The sequence below is a fragment of the Dermacentor albipictus genome, chromosome 7, assembly GCF_038994185.2.
Source record: "Dermacentor albipictus isolate Rhodes 1998 colony chromosome 7, USDA_Dalb.pri_finalv2, whole genome shotgun sequence".
Classification (NCBI taxonomy): domain Eukaryota; kingdom Metazoa; phylum Arthropoda; class Arachnida; order Ixodida; family Ixodidae; genus Dermacentor; species Dermacentor albipictus.
Window position 1 is genome coordinate 65717153 of NC_091827.1, and position 21128 is coordinate 65738280.

General features: G+C 47.4%; 1 protein-coding gene and 2 non-coding genes across 3 annotated transcripts in view; all 3 read right to left on the reverse strand.

Moving 5' to 3' along the window:
- LOC135921543 (endochitinase-like) overlaps positions 1–17436 on the reverse strand; it is a 35349-nt gene extending 17913 nt beyond the window's left edge. The window contains exons 1-2 of the mRNA XM_065455861.1: positions 17034–17436; positions 13950–14027 (exon numbers count right to left, since the gene is read on the reverse strand). Of these exons, the coding sequence (XP_065311933.1) occupies positions 13950–14027; positions 17034–17372 (417 nt within the window). The 5' untranslated portion in view covers positions 17373–17436. The remainder of the gene's footprint in view (positions 1–13949; positions 14028–17033) is intronic.
- TRNAQ-CUG (transfer RNA glutamine (anticodon CUG)) lies at positions 5350–5421 on the reverse strand. The gene has a single exon. It is a non-coding gene; the product is annotated as a tRNA-Gln (tRNA).
- On the reverse strand, positions 5433–5504 carry TRNAE-CUC (transfer RNA glutamic acid (anticodon CUC)). Its single transcript has one exon. It is a non-coding gene; the product is annotated as a tRNA-Glu (tRNA).
- Positions 17437–21128: the final 3692 nt, after the last annotated feature.

A 21128-nucleotide genomic window follows, 5' to 3' on the forward strand; every position in this document is an offset into this window, starting at 1 on the left:
CCTCTCTGGCAAAGACAAAGTTGCAACGAATAATTTGCAAATTAGCAAATACATTAATTAGCACACTGACATGTCACACTTTGCGCACATCTTCAGTCTCCTAAAGTAAAAAAAAGCACTCTGAATGAGAAAAACGTTTAACACATGTAGCCCAGAGCAAATTCTTTGCCAGTTCACCCACACTTTCACATCCAAAAACATTTGCCACAAAGTTCAGGCATAGTTCCACTGATGTTTAGCAATTCACCCCCACTTTCACGTCCAAAAATATTTGGCACACAGTCGAGGCAGAGCTTCATAGATAAACAGCTTGAGCGCACCCTACTGATTATTCTGCAGTCCCGCTGGAAATAGAACTGCCGCACAAGCTGGTAGTGGTTTAAATGTAGACACACTTGCTGCCCTGGACAGGTATGCTCAGATATCTGCACTGGTGCTCCGTTTTGTCGAAGTAGACACATTGATGCACTACGCTGGTAGTTGGAATGTTTTGAATGCACAAGTATTGGCTTCGCCAGAAAGACTTGCCCACATACCACCACTGGCATATATATGCACTTGCTCTTCACTCAGTAGCATTGAACTTAAAGTGTTCCCTATGTAGGAGCCATGTGTAAAACCGGCGTCACGCGACCATTCTCGATCGCCATCACGCCCGATCCGGATCGAAATTATCGATGCGACTGGCTCACTGTCGTAGCTTGCGCAGAGGAGCCAATCACGACCGAGAAATTCAATTTGTAACGGATTGGATAGCGGTTAAAAGAGCCCCGTGTGAAACCGGTATCAAATAATGCACAGGCGTACGCTAGGAAAATGTGTTGCACAAGGACAAAGAACTGCGGCATGCCCTGCTGTGCGAAGCGCGCGAACAGAACACATATAAAAAAAAACCGCGCGAGCGCTTCGCAAACTCCACGCGCACACATTGCACCCGCACGAACTCGGCAGGCCGCCGACTAATTAAAGCGCGAAGGGCGCACAGCGTACATTCCGACACATGTCCCAAACGGCAAACAATCGTACTACCTGAAGCATACTCGACTCACGTACGCAGTATCCACAAGCGAGTTATGCAGCGTACATGCTGTATCCATTCGCCAAGTAGTAAAATTGATAACAAGCACAAAGCTACAAGGGACTCAATACATTAATACCATTTGAGGCGTCAAATAAAATAGAGTTGGGCCGTTTCATATATTGGACACAATATATGGACACACGTGGTACCCCGTAAGACCATGAAATACCGCTCACGTGGGTAAAGGGGGCGAAAACACAATTGAGAACCTGAAGCGTAAACGATAAAAGCACGGTATATATGGTGCACGCAAAATTCTGTCAGTGCGCTGTAGCGCGAGGGAAGAAAATAGGGCGAGCGCTTGACCTCACCTTTTGGGATACCGTACTAGTACTGAATCATAAAAAAAAAGCCTGTTTGAACCAGTTATCTTCTCTGCAACACTCTTGCTAAACGGGAGACTAAAATACCACGATGACGGCTCTATTGCGATTGGCAAGGTGCGCACAGACAGCAATTTTGCCATCTTCGCATTCTGCAAAATGCTTTCTTGTTAGGATCACGCATAGCGGCCGATCCCGACGCTAGGGACACACAGGCACGATTTCTTCCCTCTAACTTTCGTCCTTATACTGCCCTTAACGCCTGAATTACAGCGTCAGTGAAAAGGCGCCTCAAATAACATGACAATGAACTTGAAGAGCTGATTAGTGCCCTCCACTCGGCGCCCTGCAATTGAAAACACTACTGAATTCGAAATTAAAACTACACAAATAGATCGCACAACCCAAACTAATCACAGAATGTCGTTTTCTTGACGGCAAAACACTGCAACACTTACATGACAAAGGGCAGCGGCAGCACATTCAGAACAGCCGCAAACATACCACAGCGCAATGCAAGTGCGATAACGAAACTATGCCAGGCTTCACGAATAACGCGGCCGCCATGGTCCGATAACAATTGAAAACACTACTGATTTCCGAATTAAAACCACACAAACAATTTCGCACAACCCAAACTAATCACAGAATATCGTTTTCGTGACAGCAAAACACTGCAACACTTACATAGCAAAGGGCAGCGGCAGCACATTCAGAACAGCCGCAAACACACCACAGCGCAATGCGAGTGCGCGGACGCGACGACGCCATGAAGACGCGACTATGCCCGGCTCGCCCGGCTGCCCGGCATCACGAATCACGTGGCCACCTTGGTCACATGATAACTAAAGAGATAGAGCGAGTCATATGAAGTCGTTTTCAAAACGTATTCACCCCTCGTTTTTAAGCTGCCTGGCTTCCAACGGTATCCAAACGTATTCACCCCTCGTTTTTAAGCTATCTTGTTTGGAACGTCTTTGATGCGTCGATTTTGGTCAAAAATCCGTTTCAGACGTTGAATCCCTTAATACGACGTTTTCAAGACTTTGTGTGCTACCTGGGAGACGGCCAAATGGGGGCCACCACATGCGTTGCGCGGCTCTGTGGTATTGCAACACGGGGAATTCCACTTCTGCGAAGCTTTCAGGTTTCCCAATGGACAGCAGGTAAGCACAAGTATTTCACTTTATTTCCTGAGCAAGTATTCATTTGCACCGGTAAAACAGTTCTGTGCAAGCATGAGTGGACTGACATAGGAGCAGTGTCGCTCGACCTATTCGTCATGACGGCAGCCCATCTGCTGTCGGTGAAATACTTGTACTGAAGGGCTTGAGTGCGTTTGTTTGTTCTTATTGCTTAGTTACATTGCTTTAGGTTCAGCTTCGGTGTGTGCAAGTTTATGAACACTTGTATTACAGATGAAGCGCAATGTTACTTGTTTCGCAGCAAAACGTATTTACTTATACCAGTAATACAAGTACAGATTATTTAATGCTAATTAACTACCAGCTGGTAATCCCCCTTGCGATGAAGAGTGCTATTAAGTTCTTTCTTTATGAATGGTTGGTTCCTTGCGCTGCTGTAGTGTGAAAATAGTGTCCCAATACTCGCCGTGCTTTTCTCTATATATGAATATGACACAAAGAATGACAGGCAGATCATATGCGCTTGTAAGCGCTATAGAAATATGCTCCCTCATTCGGCATGCAGTTCAAATAATGAGATCAATTATATAGGCTACTTCCTGTTCATGCAGATGCGTGTAGCGAGTTTAAAATTCTGTGGGTCCTTACTTCTCATACTCTCAGTGAAATACACGTATTGAACTCGGTCTTCTTTCTGTAAGCGACAAAATGTGTCGCCGTCATAACATACGTGACAGTCAAGTACCGTGTCACCAGCCCGTGATGGTTAAGTTTCTAAATGGTTTGGATCTTCTGGAATCTATGTTCGCTCATTATGTACAAATTTCAGTTGTGAATGCAAGTTGCTTCCGCAGATTGACACTTTCGCACTGCGTGGAGGTCAGTCTCTTTCTAGTACGGAATGCGTGAATAAAAAGAAAATGACAACCATTCCACTCTGTGAAGATGGAATGGCAGCGAAAGCTCACGACAGTCAAAGCTCTCAAACGAAAAGCAAAGAGATTTCGCTGCCATTCCATCTTCACATAGTGGAATGGTGTGTCATTTGTTCGTTCAGCATCGCGGGAACGTTCTTCTTCGGAGGTCGTTTCGCGCCGGTGCCGTTTACATTCTCGTTGCTGTTACCTCCGGCGCTCCTAGTACGCATGTTGTTCTTCGGGAGTGCGAACTATACGTGTCCGCCCCATCGATAACGCAGCTGTTCTTAGCGCCGAAACCTCTCCTGCTTATATACTGCAATATCTTTCACGTCACGCTATTTTTCACGGCGAGCGTTCTAATCTGTTGCGAATTTTGACATCTGCGTCGCCTCACTGCATCCGTGTGGGTTTGCTAGAAATCGCTAAGTACGTTTCTGTAACTGGACACCGAAAAAAACTACGGAAGGTTAGTCATATACAGCTTTCGCTGTATAAAATCTTCAGCAATTACTTGTTTTGAGTTTTGGTTGACTGAGAAATCGGCCAGCTGCAGTTGATCCATTTCACAACACGCGAACAAAATTAACAATCGATGGTGCCAAGAAGTTATCTTATCTTTTTTATAGTACCCCATATTATATCTGCGGACTAGCTGAACTGTAGCCCTGAACTTAACAACCTAGGAATTTCAAAGCGACTACTTTCACGAAATGACGAAATGTAATATATTGCCTGCGAATATTGGTAGTTAATGACGGTTTGCTATATAAATATTTTTAATTATAATTGCTTGGCACTGGTGCGTACGAGCGCTGTCCCAGTGCTTTAAAAGAAAAGAATAGAAGCTTCCAGGGTAAACGCGACAGAGAAAACAGCGCTTCGTAAACACGACACGCTTCAGCGGGTTCTGCTAAGCGATTTATCCAATGTCGTCGCGCGGCCAGCGGACCTTCAAAAGAGCACGAACACCAGCCCGCTTGCACGCGAAGTGTGAAAGGAGGGCTACGCCGCAAGCCTCTTCCTCCAGGTGGCGCGCCCTCTTCCTCTACCTTATGACGTAGTCAGTGACGTCATTGAGGCATTGTTTTGTTTGTGAATTATTTCTAGTTAAATATCCGGCAACCGCCAGGGGTGGAAGCAGATATCCGCATGGAGTTTCCGCATCTTGGTTTCACTCGCTCCCGTAGGCGGCCACTGCGGCTGCCACTCCAGAAGCTTTAGTATACAACCTGCGGGCTTGGCAACGACAAGTCACTGTTTATGCAGCGAATTGGGAGTAGATGCTGCTAAAGTGATATCTTGGCTCGGAGCAGACCAATATATATATATATATATATATACATACATACATACATACATACATACATACAAACATACATACATACAAACATACATACATACATACATACACATACACACATACATACATACATACATACATACATACATACATACATACATACATACATACACGTACATACATATTCCCATTGTGAACAGTTTGCTCACTACACTACCTATTTAAAGAAATAGAGCTTAGACCTTGGAAACACTTTACTCGACGTTTCGACTCCGAGTTTGTGATAAAGGCCGGATGTCCGGCCGAAACGTCGCGTAAAGAAACGTATCAGGGGATCACGCTCCATACACATACATGCGTATAAAACTAATTTTGACGTTTCGGCTAGAACGTCGAAAATAAATTCGTGCTTTGAAGAATTCAGCAATTGCCAGGTACATGCATTTTCTGAACAATATATATTCACCCCCACACACACGTGTACTTCTACCATGTGACCTGCTTCCCAAACTTTCAGATATGCTTTAATTTTCACACTCCTAATGATAACGCAGTACGAAAAGAAAAAAGAACAAGGGAAAGGTCTCACCGAGATTTGAACTCGGATCGCTGGATTCAGAGTCCAGAGTGCTAACCATTACACCATGAGACCCTAACCAAACATTCCGACGCCGGGAATCGAACCCGGGCCTCCTGGGTGAGAGCCAGGTATCCTAGCCACTAGACCACGCCGGAACGGGAACTTCCCGAATTAAGGAAGCGATTGCATCCTGGTTCAAAGCGGATCTTCGGCAGAAGAAGCAAATAGATCTAGCAAATGATGTTTCGCACTTGTTTGATCTGCGGTTATGGTTTCTAAGCCGTCCACTACGCCGCACTGACACTACAGAACATCGCGGGCGTGCCTGCTTTGCGTCCCATGCAAAGCCTCCGTGATCGGGCGGTGCACAAGTGTGCAGTTTTCTTGTTCGTTGCGAGATGGCGCCACGTACATAGACGTTTGCTTCGTGGAGAACCGGAGACACGAAATTCGATTTCTTGGGCAACGCATGGTCCACATTTTATTTTTCTTATTCATAGAAATCTACAGAGAGAGAGAGAGAGAGAGAGAGACGAATATGAGGGCGTGTACAGTTACGCTTAACTGCGAGTTGCGAAGTCGATAATAATGAAACCGGTAATTTGAAGTTCAGACGATTAAATGTGTTCTTGCTCGCAGCGCTGTTCGTTTGTTTGTTTTAATGTTCCCATTCTTCGCAAAATATTTTTTTTTCGTTGACACCGGTTACGAAACGCAGCTTGAATATGAAACCGTCGGTCACGACTTGCGCGTGTTCGGGCCATACTGGAAATGGGGCGGTAACTTGTGCCGGAGTAAACTGAAGCCGTCGCCCTTCGCTTGCAACAGAATGTCCGGTGAAGCCTTTCATGTCTGGTAGCATTCCAGTATGAATGGATGCGGAAACGTAAGCACTGAATTTTAGTCAATCGTCCCTCGCGACGCCGCAGTCGTTAGCCAGCAAACGAGGTGGATGAGAGGGAGACAGACTCTTCGAACTGGTGCTGGTGAGGTTTGCAGTGGCCGTACGCCAGGCATGTCATCCTCAGGGGACACAAGCGATGCGTGAAAAATGACTCACCCATGCACAGTGACCAACGCACGCCAGATGCACAAGCAACAGCAAGCGCTCGTGGTAAACTGTAGGTCGTCTGCATGAAGCCGGTGTGCCGAACGAAGTGAATGCCAACTCTTTGCACACTGTGATGTGTAGCTGCTGGAGTTGAGCACGTCTATTGGTTGCTCTGTTAACGGGATCGCTTTCTTTGCCTAGCTCGCCCGCACTTGAAGTTTGAAGTTTATTTGTACTGCCTGCTTACAGGAACGGGAGCAAAGGCTAAAGGCTACGTAGCCTGACAAAAGGCCTCTGCTCCTATTACAGTTCGTGTATACCGCGGGTGTACAGCGGGTGTACACCTTGTCTCGTTATTTCGCGACTTGTGGGTATCTTACAGTGTGCCCCAGGCAACGACGATGATTATGACGATAAAGGACGATGGTGATCATGGCGACGGGAAGACTATGACGGCATGGTGACAGCGACGACAAAAGTTTCATTTCCTTAAGGGAAGTAAAACTGTAATATTGAAGTATCAGAATAAATTTATTAGTATAAAAAGTATTAAGAGTATTGCATAAGGGGTGGGGTAACATGCTGCTGCTTATTGTTACAGAAGTTTGCTTTTGCAAAGGGATCGGTGTACAACTGAAGGAACCGGCGGGCGAACAATAAAGGCTTGCCAGTCAAATCCGTGCGGTGGTTGAAGGCCACACGCAGGACCACGTATGCACTGAAAACTGCCCTATTTTCCCATTCTTATTGTGCGCTTCTAATAGAAACATCGGGGAACCCAAACCGCTTTTCCCTCCCTTGCCGTCGAGTGCTGGTGAACTCACCTTTTCATGGCACGGTCACGGTGTGCGTGAATGCGCCAGTGGTGCCTACTGCGAGATCTTCCGCATCGGGTTCTGGTGACGCGAATAGATCGGTTTTTCATAGTTTGGTTTTTCACGTCAGGAGCCCCACAGCGCCGGCGCGCGTTTTAAACTGGTATTATAGTAGCCTTCAAGTGTAACGTAACTAATTGTTTGCTGTATTATCGAGTAGAGTTGAGTCTATATGGCATGGCGTGATTAATGGCGTGATTACTGGATTAACAGTTATCCAGTAAAGAAGTAAGGCAATGCTTTTATGCCAGTGCTCCTTTCGAAAACGTAATCGAGAGTAGACGTAAGCTTGAAACGGCTACCGGCAAATGAGATTGGTTGGAGATGATGTTACAGCCACGATCTTAAAATGGCTGCAGTGCATGTTCGCAACGGCACACCCTACCACGTCACACCGCACCACGCCATGCTGTGCACAGGTCCATGTGAACGCAACAGTTTCGTTGTCACGGACGGAGCCTCATTGCAAATATAGTCTCGGTCAAACGGCCATTCGCCGTGCGCCGGACTCGCCGCGGAACTCACGGACCGCTGGCGTTGAAAAGAGCACTCAGCGCCAAAACAGGACAATCAAGTGTATAGTGCCCCGTGTCTGGCTTTTGAACGTCGCTATTGGAAATGACAACTAAAGCTTCAGCGTACCAGAAGTTACAGCTTAAAGGGACACTAAAGCGAAACAGTAAATCAGTTTAGACTAATGAAGCATTGTTTGAGAACCCTGCAGGCGGTCATTTAAAAAAAAAAAGTTTGATTATTAGATGAGAAAATGAAGGTCCAAGTATCAGTATTTGAATTTCGCGCCGAAACGCCAGCGCCGGTACGTCAGCGTGACGTCAGGGACTCCAAAGTATGTTTTCGCATTTGGGCCGCGTTGGCTGAATAAAGGTTCCCGAAACTTGCCATGCTTAATATTTGGTTCCTTTAGAACCCAATGTAGTCAATCTGTACCGCTATATATAATTAGTAGGCCCTAGAAGATGCCATCAAAATCCAAGCCGTCACAGCCCCCAGGTGCGGGAGCTCAAGTAGGCGTCGCCACCCGTATTTCGTTCTTGCGCTTTTTCTGGCTTACCAAACGTCTTATCGTTGTAAGAGTGGTGTTTTTGGTGTTGTGGAATGGTAATTTACTGATGCAGAAGAAATCATTTTTCACTTTAGTGTCCTTTTAAGTGATATTGTGAGCAAACATTATAGGAAGAACTTGGAAGCAATATTTTTTGTAACTTGTTTGGGAAGTAACTATAGCGTATGCAGTGGTGTCTTGACTGGTTGCTCGGATGATCTCGTTTTGTTCTCGCGACTTTCCCGGGTGTTCTCATTTGAGTGCCCGGATAACGGCTCTGGTTTTGGCTCAAGGTCACTTGAAGGTCGCCGACAACGGGAGCTAAAAACATTTCATGCTTAAAATATACTATTTCGACGAGCGCGTTACCAGAACTGTTTCCCGTCATTTCAGATCAGTAAAAGGTAGGGTGCTGCCGTCACGCGATAAGTGAGGCCGCGGTTGAAGTTGCCATCCCTGAGCCACAATCAATAATGGAGTTATGCCGTACACTACCACCATAAAAACGTTATCGCGTTAAAGAAAGGTTAAACTATGTGAACTGTGTGAATTAACATGCAGCCTGAATTTTTATACTAGCACAGTGACACTAATCTAAATTTAAGAAAACTTACGTAATTTTATTGAGTAAACATGAGCACGATTGTCCCCCCACTTTTTCTGCCCCGCGGGGAAGTAAACTAAAGAACAGCTTTCTTTCCACAAAATTTTTTTGCGAGCCCTCACAAGTCTAGTGGCGTATATACAACTTTAGGTGCAAGATGCAGTGAACCGCAGAAAAACATACGGAAGAAATGGAGGGTGACATACTATACGACGACGACGACGATAGGAAGTGGCAAGTTGCTTTCAGCTTTCAAAGACGACAACACTGGTGCCTTAAGAATACATGATCAATGAATACGAACCTATAGACCAGAACACGCTAGTCTCGCACCCAGACTAACCGAACGCATACTCTCGCACCCGGGTTGCCCGGTCGACCGGCGCCGTTTTGTACTGGGCTGCCAAAGTGTGTTCGCCGGCGACTAGTAGACATGGCAAGCGCCAGCTCTAGGGCTCCAAAGTGCGGAAATGTGCCCGTTCACACGGATCCAAAGCAGAAGAAGTCATCTGGGCATCATTGCGTCGTGTTTGGATGCCAAAACAACCAGCGGAAAAGGAGCAGGTCGCTTAGCGCTGTTTGCGAAGAGCACAACACACGTAGGGAATCGTGCCGGTGCGGTGTTTTCAGCCTGCGCCGATTTCCATCCGCAACGAAGAATGCCAAGCTGCGCCACCGGTGGATAGCTGCAGTGAATAGGAAGAACTACCAACCCAGTGAAAATGCACGAGTGAGTATTCGATCTGTGTATATTTTGGTGCCACGTTCAACTTTGCGCCCTACGAACGTAATACGTGTATATGTACGTGTATGTACGTGTACGTAATATGCTTCGAGCACTTTCTGGGCAACAAGCCTACAGAGCAGAATCCCGCGCCGGTGCTTCGCCTTGACTATAACAAAAAGGCAAGCCTTTTCGTGTTTTCATTCAGGCAGAGCTCCCGACGGTTAAGCGGAACAGTTGAGTTTGCGGTTAGCGATACTTGCAGCTGGTGCACGGAATGACCATTAAGCGTGAACGACAAGTTGTAGGCCTTGCTGGTGAGCGTTATTGCTAATGAAAGTAAACCGAAGTCTGCTCGTCACGTAGCATGCGTCCACAAAAACGTAAAGGACGACTACTCGTCGCCGAAGGTGTTCTTGCAGCGCACCTACCTTTACGAGCTGGTGTTGCAGGTGTCATTCGTAACGAATTTATTTGAGCCTCCTGAGCTTTAAACTGCGTGCGGGCTGTTATGCGGGGCAAAGCGCAAAATATTTCCCTTCATATGGCGAGGAAAATAAGTTGCTTAATTATTCTTGTATTTTGTAACAAAATTTTGATCGTACTCACTCGTTTTTTTTTACTGTTTTCTTTTCTAAGGGAGCGCCAACAATCCGATGGCCTCGCACAAGCGAAACAGGTCTGGTACCAGGTAGCTGCAGTTGGTGGGGCTAATTTCTTGGAATGCAGGTGCGGTTGTTGTCTTACCAAAGGGGTCCTGATGATGCAGCTTTAAGTAGGGATGGTAATTTTACGTGCCCTGTCATGGTTTGTGCAACTGTACAACACCTGCATCTGTCATGCTCGCCCTGTTATACGGGCTCTGAATGCACATGTAGTTGAACATTATAACTACTGTAGTACCTCATTTTCCAATGAGTGCAGGTTTAGCATCATATGCTGCTTGTTCGAGTGCTGTAGGCTTTTGTTCTGAATGTCTAAGTGGTTGCAGGATACAATTGGCCTGGTGTATTTTCTATTTCATTTTGAGAGGACTTTATATCTTCGCAACAGTGATGGCATGGGAAAGAACTACAGCCCTTCTTACTATAACATCTATTTTGTTTTCAATGTGCAGGTGGTGAAGGGCAGGCGTCTGCTAACCAGGCAGTCAAACGACCTCGCCAGTTGGTTGCCAAACGCGGCCAACTCAGTAGAGACCATGACAAACAAGACCAAACTGAAAGTGCAGATGACAGTGTTCTGCGTGCTTTCATAATATATGGCACCAACACAGTGCTGTAAATTCCTTCACAGTTTACGTGCCAAAAATCTCACACGTATTCTAGCATATAGCGCGCGGTTTGTACCAACGTAATAGCGTACCTACCCGATGTATTCGCTTCTGCAGTCTGCACAGCACGCAGTGTGGCCATTGTGGACTTGCATGAGGTCTTGAAGTTTGATTGAATCCAGACAGCGAAAATGACAGGTTAGAAAAAACGCGAAACACGCCTTCCGCCCAGCTAAAAAGCACAAGTTTCGCTTTCGCGCCGGGTCGCATCTCCCGGCGTGGCAGCCCAGGCCTGCTACTTCGCGGCGCTTGGGATAGATGGCGCGACCGGCGCTCATCAATATGGCGGCGCCCTTTGAATTCACGGTGTTCTGGTGTATATCCCCGCGATGTTGAAGTTGTTCGAGGTCATATTTAATTGTATTCTTGGCGAGTGGTACGAGACGGGCGAGGCGTGCATACTCTAGTTTTTATATATAGTCAAGTCAAGTTACTGTTTAAGCCAATTAAAAAAAACCAGAGACACATGACACAGCAGTTGCAGCGCGCTTGCAATGTATTCGTCGTTGCGCACAACGCGAGCACGTGCTTCACTCCCGCCTTATGCGCATGTCGTGCACTGGATCTCTCTTCGTTGCCGGAACAAAGCGGGTTCTGAGATCCGCGGCCGCCGCCGCCGAGCAGAGCACCGCACCGCCGAGGGTCTCTGAAGCGCGAGCGCCGCTTTGTCAGTTCAACGTATCGAGATCCTGCGCACAACCGAGTGAAGGCCATCAGCATTGTAGTAAAGTATTGTTTCAAGCGAGGGTAAACCCGAAAAATGCGGGGAGCTAGTTATTATACTTATCGCAGGTACGTGCTAATACTCTATATTCGTACATTCACATATCATGTTGTATAAAGTTTTTTTCTGCTTTCCTTTCTGTAATCCTAGGGCTATATTTATATATAGCTTTCTGCCTCTACTGTCTTACGCTTCTCACTTTATTAAATTGTTTCGTATTTGCTGCCCTTGAAGGTTCTCACTGGAATATTTAAGGGCAGCAAATACGAAAAGCAGGCTTCTTAAAGGTTCTCACTGGAACCTTTAAGGGTGAACTGAGTGATGATGATGACGACGACAACGCGTTGAGCTTAGGCAGTCCGCCCGGCGGACGCTTGAAGAATGCGTAGACATGCATATTGCTGAACAGAGAGATCTGTATAGATGAATGGTTTGAAGCATCGGTATTGTTATGTTTCTACCTTACTCCTTCTTCCTGACATTTGACTGTGATTGAAGGTAAGCAATAGATTCGACGGAGTGTATATTTATGACAGTTTCAAAGAGGCGTTCTGTATTGAGAGGGAGGCCTTGATAGGCAGCGAGCGATGTACGCCAGCGTAGGCCTTGAAGGCAGCGACAACCACACTACTAAAGCCTTTTTCTTTGTTGGCTACTACAATTACTGCGGCTAGTAATTCTATTACTATACTACTACTATGCTGTAGTACTACTATAGTCTAGTATTACTCACCCTTATTGCTTCCGCTACCTCTACCATACTACCTATTACTACTGCTGTTATTACTACTCCTGTATACTAAATAATTGTAACATGAGCCAACTTCTAATAATGAATTCTGATTCTAACACTTCTAATGGCACTACTACTACTGCTGTTGCCACAATCGCTATTATGCTACTCGTAGTGTGTCCTCTAAGTACCAGTACCGCTTCTACTAGCTACTACTACCCCTAATACTGACTACTACTACTACTACTACTACTACTACTATACCGCACTATTTTAACTACCACAACTACTGCCACCACTCCACCACTTTACTACCACAACTGACGTACTACTGTCCCTGGTGGCGCTGCTGCTGCTGCCGCCATGCGCTACTACCACCGCCACAGTGACACGGGTTAATTATAACACTGGCGCAAAACTTGCTTCCCGCGACGTACAGACACATTTTTCCGGCCTTGACTTAACCGTTGCTATTTAAGTTGAGATAGCTCCACCATGTGCCACTGTGGCGCTGTTTCTTTCATTGCTTATGTATATAGAATACTTCGTCATTGTAACGTTTATTTTGGGTAAGTAAGAAACCAAGGAAGGAACGCAGACAGCGCCGCGCATAAGCTGAAAAGAATAACATCACAGTCACCTCGCAATCCAATAATGCAACCAAACCACGGCTTCCAGAGTGCCACGGCTACAAACCTTTCTCCTTTCTATTCTTTTCGATAATACATTCATTAATTCAATACAATAATACAATCATTATAATAATACAATCATTAATTTCCGGGCTCGCGGAAGCCTGCAAGTACGAGCCAACCAGGCCAAGACGTTGCTTTAATCTATTGACATTAAGATGTATAGAAACGGGGTCACAGGCTGTCCTCATGCTACTAATGCACTTCACTGAATAACGTCTATTGGTTATCTATAGTCCAGTTCAGAAGATGGTGTTTGTTTCGTTTCACATATAAGCAGGGACGTCTACAGAAGTACTTGTCTCCCTACTCGAATTCGCGACCAGAAAATGGTGCGTCACGTATATGAAAGAAATACATGGGGATTCGTCATATAATCCGACGCAACGTGAAGTACAATAAATTAATCTCGCAAAATGTGGCACAATTTTTACGTGGAAGGCATGGCAGGTCTAAACTATTTACCACCGAATGGGCGGTGTGACACGCATCTCGGTGCCAGCAGCCACAGCTCAAAGCATGCTCTCGCCACTCAAACATAAGTGTGTCGCATTGGGGCTGCGAAAATGTGCACGTGACACATAACGCGTGATTTAACGCAACGTGAAGTTCGCGAAGTTCTAATTATAATGTGTGAAGCAGACGTGCGGTAGAAGGCGTCGCAGATCGAATGCAAGTACACTGCGAAATGCGCGGAGTGGGGCCTCTCTATCACCGCATTATACTCAGCAGCTTCAGCAGTGTCACCTGCTAAGTATGTTAGGCATCTCGCCTGATAAACATATAGTCCTCTGGACTCACCTCGATTAAGGCCTTCAGAGAAACTGCCTCTTCTGGGTGCACCCGGGAAGGACGGAAAAGCCCCAGGATTAATGTCACCTGCACGGCCGGAGAATGAAGCAGACGGCACCTATGCGGACGCTACAAAGAAATGTTCACGAGCGTTAAAGCGGCAAGCTGTTTGAAACTCTAGGATCCGTGACTTGTGCTGGCAACACTGTCGAAATAAACAAAAGATGGCTACGAAGTTCATGTTGACGGCGGCTCTTTCGCTTGGTTGTGCACTCACGTTTGGCGTCGGCCCACGGCGCCGAATTAGGGTGTTTCGTCGAAGCCGAAAGGGCCCTTGTTGTCTATCAGCTTATTTAGATCGGTCCCAACTATTTCGGCGACAACACAGCGGAACTATAGTTGAGCTGTACGTGGCAAACGTATAGCCTGCCCAGCGAGCCGCGCATCAGATATATTTTTTTTTCTATAGACAAAAGTCCTTTGAAGCGAGCCGGGCGTTAAAAAAAATATGAAAGTGTTCGTGCGTAGCGAGCTTCTGCGAAAGGTGCAAGCACTCGTTCGCGGGTTTGCTCCACTGCGACAAGTACGATACATGACTGTTTTCGTTCTTAGGCAACCCTGCCCTGCGACACGTGTTGTCTATGACACATATCTCGCAATGTATAGGCGGTAGCGACTGCCGTGCTTTCAGCAGCAGAATACGAATATTGTGCACCGATATAACGAGGCTAACAAACTGTGGCGTTAGCTGGTCAGTGTGTCTTTGGATAAAAACAAATGAAAGTTCTGTTTGTGAGTCGAGGCCGCACCTTTCATTTATAGTTAGCTGATACGTGTGACAAGGTCGGCCGCGTCCCATGACCCTGGCGCTTGTTCGGGCTCCTATATAGTAGGCAGTGTTCGAGGTGTGCGGTCCGGACTTGGAAACACGGCGGACACCCGCCTCACGTAGGAATTCTAAGACTCCGGCGCCATAAGCGAGTAACGACTGATCGGACCAAGTTGAGTCTCCTCCAACCTCCTTCCAATTCTTTAGCAAACGGCGCGAATAACGGGACACAGAAAAGAGATCACACGGCGCAGGCGCGAACAAGCCGGGCTAGCCACTATTCTGAAGTTTATATCTTTCCAAAATTCAGCGAGGGTTTCCTTTTGCCAAAGTCAGTTGCATTAGTGTATATGTACGCGACTCGGAAATGAATTCACCCTGTTGTAATGGACATTAGCTGTGTGTGCAAAGTGTCGGAACGCAACCTACGGAGGCGCCGTGCGCCAGTAGAACCCTGCAAAGCTGGCATGATCGAGCGCTGTTTGAAGCAGCTGCTTCCAAATTTATTGCGAGCAGATAAACTGACAGTTCGATGCGTTGAATGAAAAAAAAAAGGCATCCTCTGCTTGCACCGCTAAACTAAAGCATGCTATGGAAACGATATATCGCTTCGCGACATGATTGTCATGATCATCAGGCTTACCGAAGTATCATTCCGGCTATACCGTGCCCGAAGACAAAAGCACATTAGCAAATATATTCCTGGTGCTTAAAACATTAGTAACAGTAACGCTGTGGCAGAAAACTATAAACGAACAAAACCAAATGAAGCTTAAGCGTACATTACTATATATATATATATATATATATATATATATATATATATATATATATATATATATATATATATATATATATATATATATATACACACACACAATGTACCCTCCGCGATTTGAAACGCCAGCAAGGTATTTTAAATAAAAGTACACCAAGAAAGAACTCATCCCGAGTGAAGTGTTCCGAACAAACCAGCACAGTCTCGGTCCCCTTTTCCCAAAGACATCCGTCTTTCTTCATTTTCGCGGCGGCATCCCGTCGAAAATTACGCTACAGCAGCGTAGCTTTCCAGACACTTCAGTGAACTTACGCAGGGCAGCTGTAATACGCTTGTCGTTGGCAGTTAGGTGACTTGCGCCGAATAGGTTTGACATTGACAAAGTTGAGGCAGAGTTGGCCGGCTCGGCTTGTTTCTTCCTTTCTACGTAGCGCTGTACCAGTTTTACAATGCAACACCAACTCGCCCAATCCTCAACCCTATAGGAAACCCGATGCAAAACTGCATCGACGAGCCATCCCTCGGCATGGTGTGCCTGCTGTCGACAGTGCGCATGCGCGTCCCATCATCGCGGCCGGTGTGTCATTTCGGATTCCCTGACGAGATATACGGGTGCGCTGCTCGCGACAAGATGGCTGCTCGTTTAAACAGCTACCAGTTAACGCAAAAGATGAAGAGTCGAAAGTATAGCGTCGGCATTCCTTCGACAAATTCTTTCTTTTATTCTGAGAACCATATAGCCTTTCAGATGGGTTGTCTGCCAGGAGAAAATAGTTACGAATTTACGAAACACGCAGCACACGAGACCGAACTCTCTATATAGAAGTTCTATTAACCTCGTAGCATAACATTTATAGACTTTCTGTGAACTCGAGTTTAAAGGGACACTAAAGCGAAACAATAAATCAGTTTAGAATCATTGTTTGAGAACCCAGCAGGCAGTCATTTCAATAGGAGAGTTTGATTATTAGATGAGAAAATGAAGGTCCAAGTATCAGTATTTGAATTTCGCGCCGAAACCCCAGCGCCTGTACGTCTGCGTGACGTCAGGGATTCCAAAGTATGTTTTCACATTTGGGCCGCGTTGGCTGAATAAAGGTTCCCGAAACTTACCATGTTTAATTTTTGGTTCCTTTAGAACACAATGTAGTGAATCTGTACCGCTATATATACTTAGTAGGCCTTAGAAGATGCCATCAAGATCCAAGACCTCACAGCCCCCAGCTGCGGGAACTTAAGTAGGCGTCGCCACCCGTATTTCGTTTTTGCTCTTTTTCTGGCTTACCAATCGTCTTATCGTTGTAAGAGTGGTGTTTTCGGTGTTGTAGAACGGTAATTTACTGATGCAGAAGAAATCGTTTTTCACTTTAGTGTCCCTTTAACTATACCTTTTTTCAAAGTGAATACCACAAGTGCTTTCGTCGAGCGCAGCCGCACCGTATGCAGCCGGGGATTCGAACCCGGGCCCAGCGCTCACGTGCCTTACCTGCAAGGCCAGCACCGCGGCTGCCATGCAGAAGACGATGACGGTGCGCTTGTGGCCACCCAGGCGCTGCAGGGAGGGCCGGCTCGAGGTGGTCACGTCTTCCGGCCGAATGTCGACCAGCGCCTGCTGGGACTGTCCGCTAGACGATATCAGGTGCATGGCCGAAGGCACGGGTACAAGTGGAGGCGCGCGTTCGAGCGGGGATGGTGTCCTGGATGCAGTCGCCCCGAATAACGCCGGACGTCGGTGGGCACAGCACGATCCAGGCTTTGCGTGGCGACTCCGTAGAGGAAGCACGCGATCTTCTTCTTCATCCTTTACGACGATACTGACGTCCATCTTCAGATATACGTTCCTCTACTTCCGACTAGTGGTCTAGCCTCAACTTTGTCAATATGAAACCTATTCGGCGCATAGAAAAGACGGGGAATGCGGGAGATAGAAATTCAAGACGATGAGCAAAACGTGAACAAGGTGAATGCAGGAACCAACGTTTCGACAAGTGGACTTGTCTTGAAGAAGACAAGTCCACTTGTCGAAACGTTGCCTCCTGCATTCACCTGGTTCACGTTTTCCTCATCGTCTATTCGGCGCATGTTACATAACTACCATGGACAGGTCTGTTACAGCTGCTCTGCATAAGTTCACTGAAGCGTCTGGAAAGTTACGCTGCTGTAGCGTAATCTTCTATATGAGGGGTGTAGGGGGGGTCGAGCTCGATCATACTTTAAGGTTTTTTTTTTTCTGAAGCCCAACCAAAACTTAGGTATGGCTAAGTTGCGCAACCTGGCATTTCTTGTTTAATTGTCTGCTTTTCTTCTTTGTTGTGCCAGTGTGGCCAGCCCACCTCGTCAGTATGATCCACGTGTCGAGGCCACAAGAAGACAATTCTTTACTTGGAAACCTATTGTCATAGAGGTATTTAGTCTGCCTTGAATGATGTTCTGTTTATACTGAAAGCTAAAAATATTTTTTTTTCAAGTTTTCGTTGATGGTATCTTTTTATGATTATCACCTTCTTCCAAAATTGCTGCCTGTTATATGTCAGTCTCAAATGCCACCCGATTTTCAGATGTCCCCTCATAGATGAAGAGCACCATCATGTTCAGTCAAATAAGTTAATAAATCGTAAGGTGGTTTAATTAATAAGCCAGAACGTTGCACAATACGCAGGCAGGTCTGTTGATCAAGCGTCGGGCACCGAGCGCGCGAGGTCTGTCCTCGCGCGAGGCGTTGACGATGCGCCTGAAGCACACGCCTGTCTTCCTCGCTACAACGTCCCCCCGGAGAAGAGGCCGCCATCCTGTCGACTCAAGGGGAGCAGAGGAGGACCGGGTCACAGTAAAGTTTAGTCGCTGCACGCGCACCGTCTCACTTCCACGGCGCCTTAAGTCAGCGGACAGCGGGAGAGGCTCGACAAGGTAATTGACAGGAGACGTCTGTTGCACGACGCGGTGGGGACCGTGGTAGTTGGCAGAAGTTTAGGGGAAAGGCCGGGAGGGGTGGAAAGTATCCGAGGCCAGGCTAAAGTGTCTGGACGAGTTGAGCTGGTGGGTTGGTCGTCATCGCGATGGAACTCTTGCTGCCATTGGTCTTCAGTCGTAAAAGAGCGGGCTATATATAGCTGGCGGCATTCTTTGGCGTATCTGGAAGCTTCAGACAGTGGCGTGCACACCGATAGATCAGGTCGCTAGGGGAGAATCGTGTCGAAGGTGCAGGAAGGTTCATGGTCATATACGAGGAAGAATGGGGAAAAGCCTGTCGTGGCCTGCGAGGTCACATATGGTAAAAAGAGGTCTCAGTTGGTGTGGTCGGACGCAATGTATATGGATAGCCTATCGCCCAAAGTGCGATTGAATCGCTCATTCATGCCGTTAGTCTGCGGGTGATAGGCAGCAGGGGTGCGATGGACAGTACGACAAGCAGTAAGGAGCACGTTAACCACCTCGGAAAGGAAGACACGTCCTTTGTCACTGAGAAGTTCCCGGGGTGCACCATGGCGAAGTACGAAGTGTTACAAGAGGAAGGACGCGACGTCGCGCGCTGTTACTGTTGGTAGGGCAGCTGTTTCTGCATAAGATCATCTAAGGTCATAAGTTCTAAGGTCATCTGCGGAAGCAACCATCCAGTGATTCCCATCAGGTGTGTAGGGTAGAGGGCCGTAGAGGTCGATGTCGACACGTTCGAATGGTCGAGAGGGGCATGGGATTGGCTGCAAGGGGTCACAAGGACGGCGAGCAGGATACTTGCGGCATTGGCATTGTGAATACGAGCGGACGTACTTCTGCAGAAAACTGCACATCCCACGCCAATAAAAGCGCAAGCGGATCCTGCTGTACGTTTGGAAGAGGCCAGCGTGGGCGCATTGGGGGGTCTGCATAGAAAGCGGAGCACACAACTGCGTGGAGGTGGCGAGGGACTACGAACAACTGCTTGCGACCGTTTGAAACGTAGCTGCGGCGATAGAGCAGTCCATGCCGTACCGTAAAGTGAGAAGATGGACGGCAGCGAGCACGAGAAGGGTGAGTCACCGGGGAGTCAGATAGGCAATCCAAAAGAGCCGCAATCCACGGATCCTTGTGCTGATCCGCAGCCATATCGATGAGCGCTGGTGACGAAAACACCTAATCGGTGGCAGAAAGGCAAGTCGTGTCCCTTGACGTAGGGGAGCGAGAGAGCGTGTCGGCGTCGGTGCGGCCAGACCGATAGACAACGCACATGTCGAAGTCTTGTAACCGGAGGGCCCCGCTGGCGAGGCGGCCTGATGGGACTTTCAATGTCGACAACCAACATAGGGCGTGATGGTCGGTAACGACATCGAAGGGACGGCCGTGCATGTATGGTCGAAATTTGCCAAGGGCCCTAATTATAGATAAGCACTCCTTTTCAATTACGCAGTAATTAGATTCGGCCTTGGTTATTGTATACTGCTGACGTAGGCTACCACGTATTCGCCGTATCCACTTTTGCGCTCAGCGAGGACAGCCCCAAGTCCTACGCCGCTGGCGTCCGTGTGAACTGTGGGAGACACGGGGTCGAAATGGCGCAGTACGGGCGGCGATGTGAGCAGACGGCGCATTGTTGTATACGCGTTGTCACAAGCTGGGAACCGGTGTCGGTGTCGCCTCGCAGAAGGTGGGTTAACGGAGCAGTGATAGAAGCAAGATTCCTCATAAGACCACGAAAGTATGGGCAGAGCCCGATGAAGCTTCAAAGTTCTGTCAGGGTCGTTGGTTTCGGGAAATCGGTGATAGCGCGAACTTTATCGTTAGTATCGTTAGTTGCTTGGCTCTAAAGCGACATTTCTTCATATTGAGTTGGAGGCCTGCATTAGTCAAGCACTAGAGACGGCACAGATGAGAGGCAAAGTCAGGAGACATGACGACCACGTCATAAAGGTAACATAAGCACGTCTTCCATTTTAAACCACGGAGGAGATCGTCCACCATCCGTTCAAAAGTAGCAGGAGCATTGCAAAGACCAACCAGCATAACGTTGAATTCATACAGGGCCTCTGGTGTTACAAAAGCTGTTTTTGGGCGATTGGCTGTTGCCATGGGTACTTGTCAATAGCGAGACCGTAAGGCTAGTGAGGAAAGTACTCCGCGCCTTGCAAAGAATCGAGGGCGTCGTCAACACGCGGCAAAGGATATACATCTCTGCGCGTTATCTTGTTAAGCCGGCGGTGGCCCATGCAAAATTGGATGGACCCAGCCTTTCTCTTTACAAGGACTATAGGGGGCGCCCAGGGTCTGTTAGAAGGTTGAACAACTCCGCGCTGAAGCATATCGCTAACTTGGTCTTCCATAGCACGGCGCTCTGTGGGTGACACGCGATAAGGTCGCTGGCGCAGCGGAGCGTGGGCGCCCGTATCGATCTCGTGATACGTACACCGTCGATGTGCGGCCCAAAGTCGCTTGTTGACACTCGAATGTAGAGGAGTACTTACGAAGCAGGTTGAGAAGCTGGGAACGTTGTGCGGGGGCTCAGGTTGGTATTCATAGAACTGTCGAAGACGTCCGGCGGAGATAGGGGGAAAGTAGGGCAACTATGTACTGATCTCGGAGCATGTGCCATCAAGAGGGGCACCGGAGA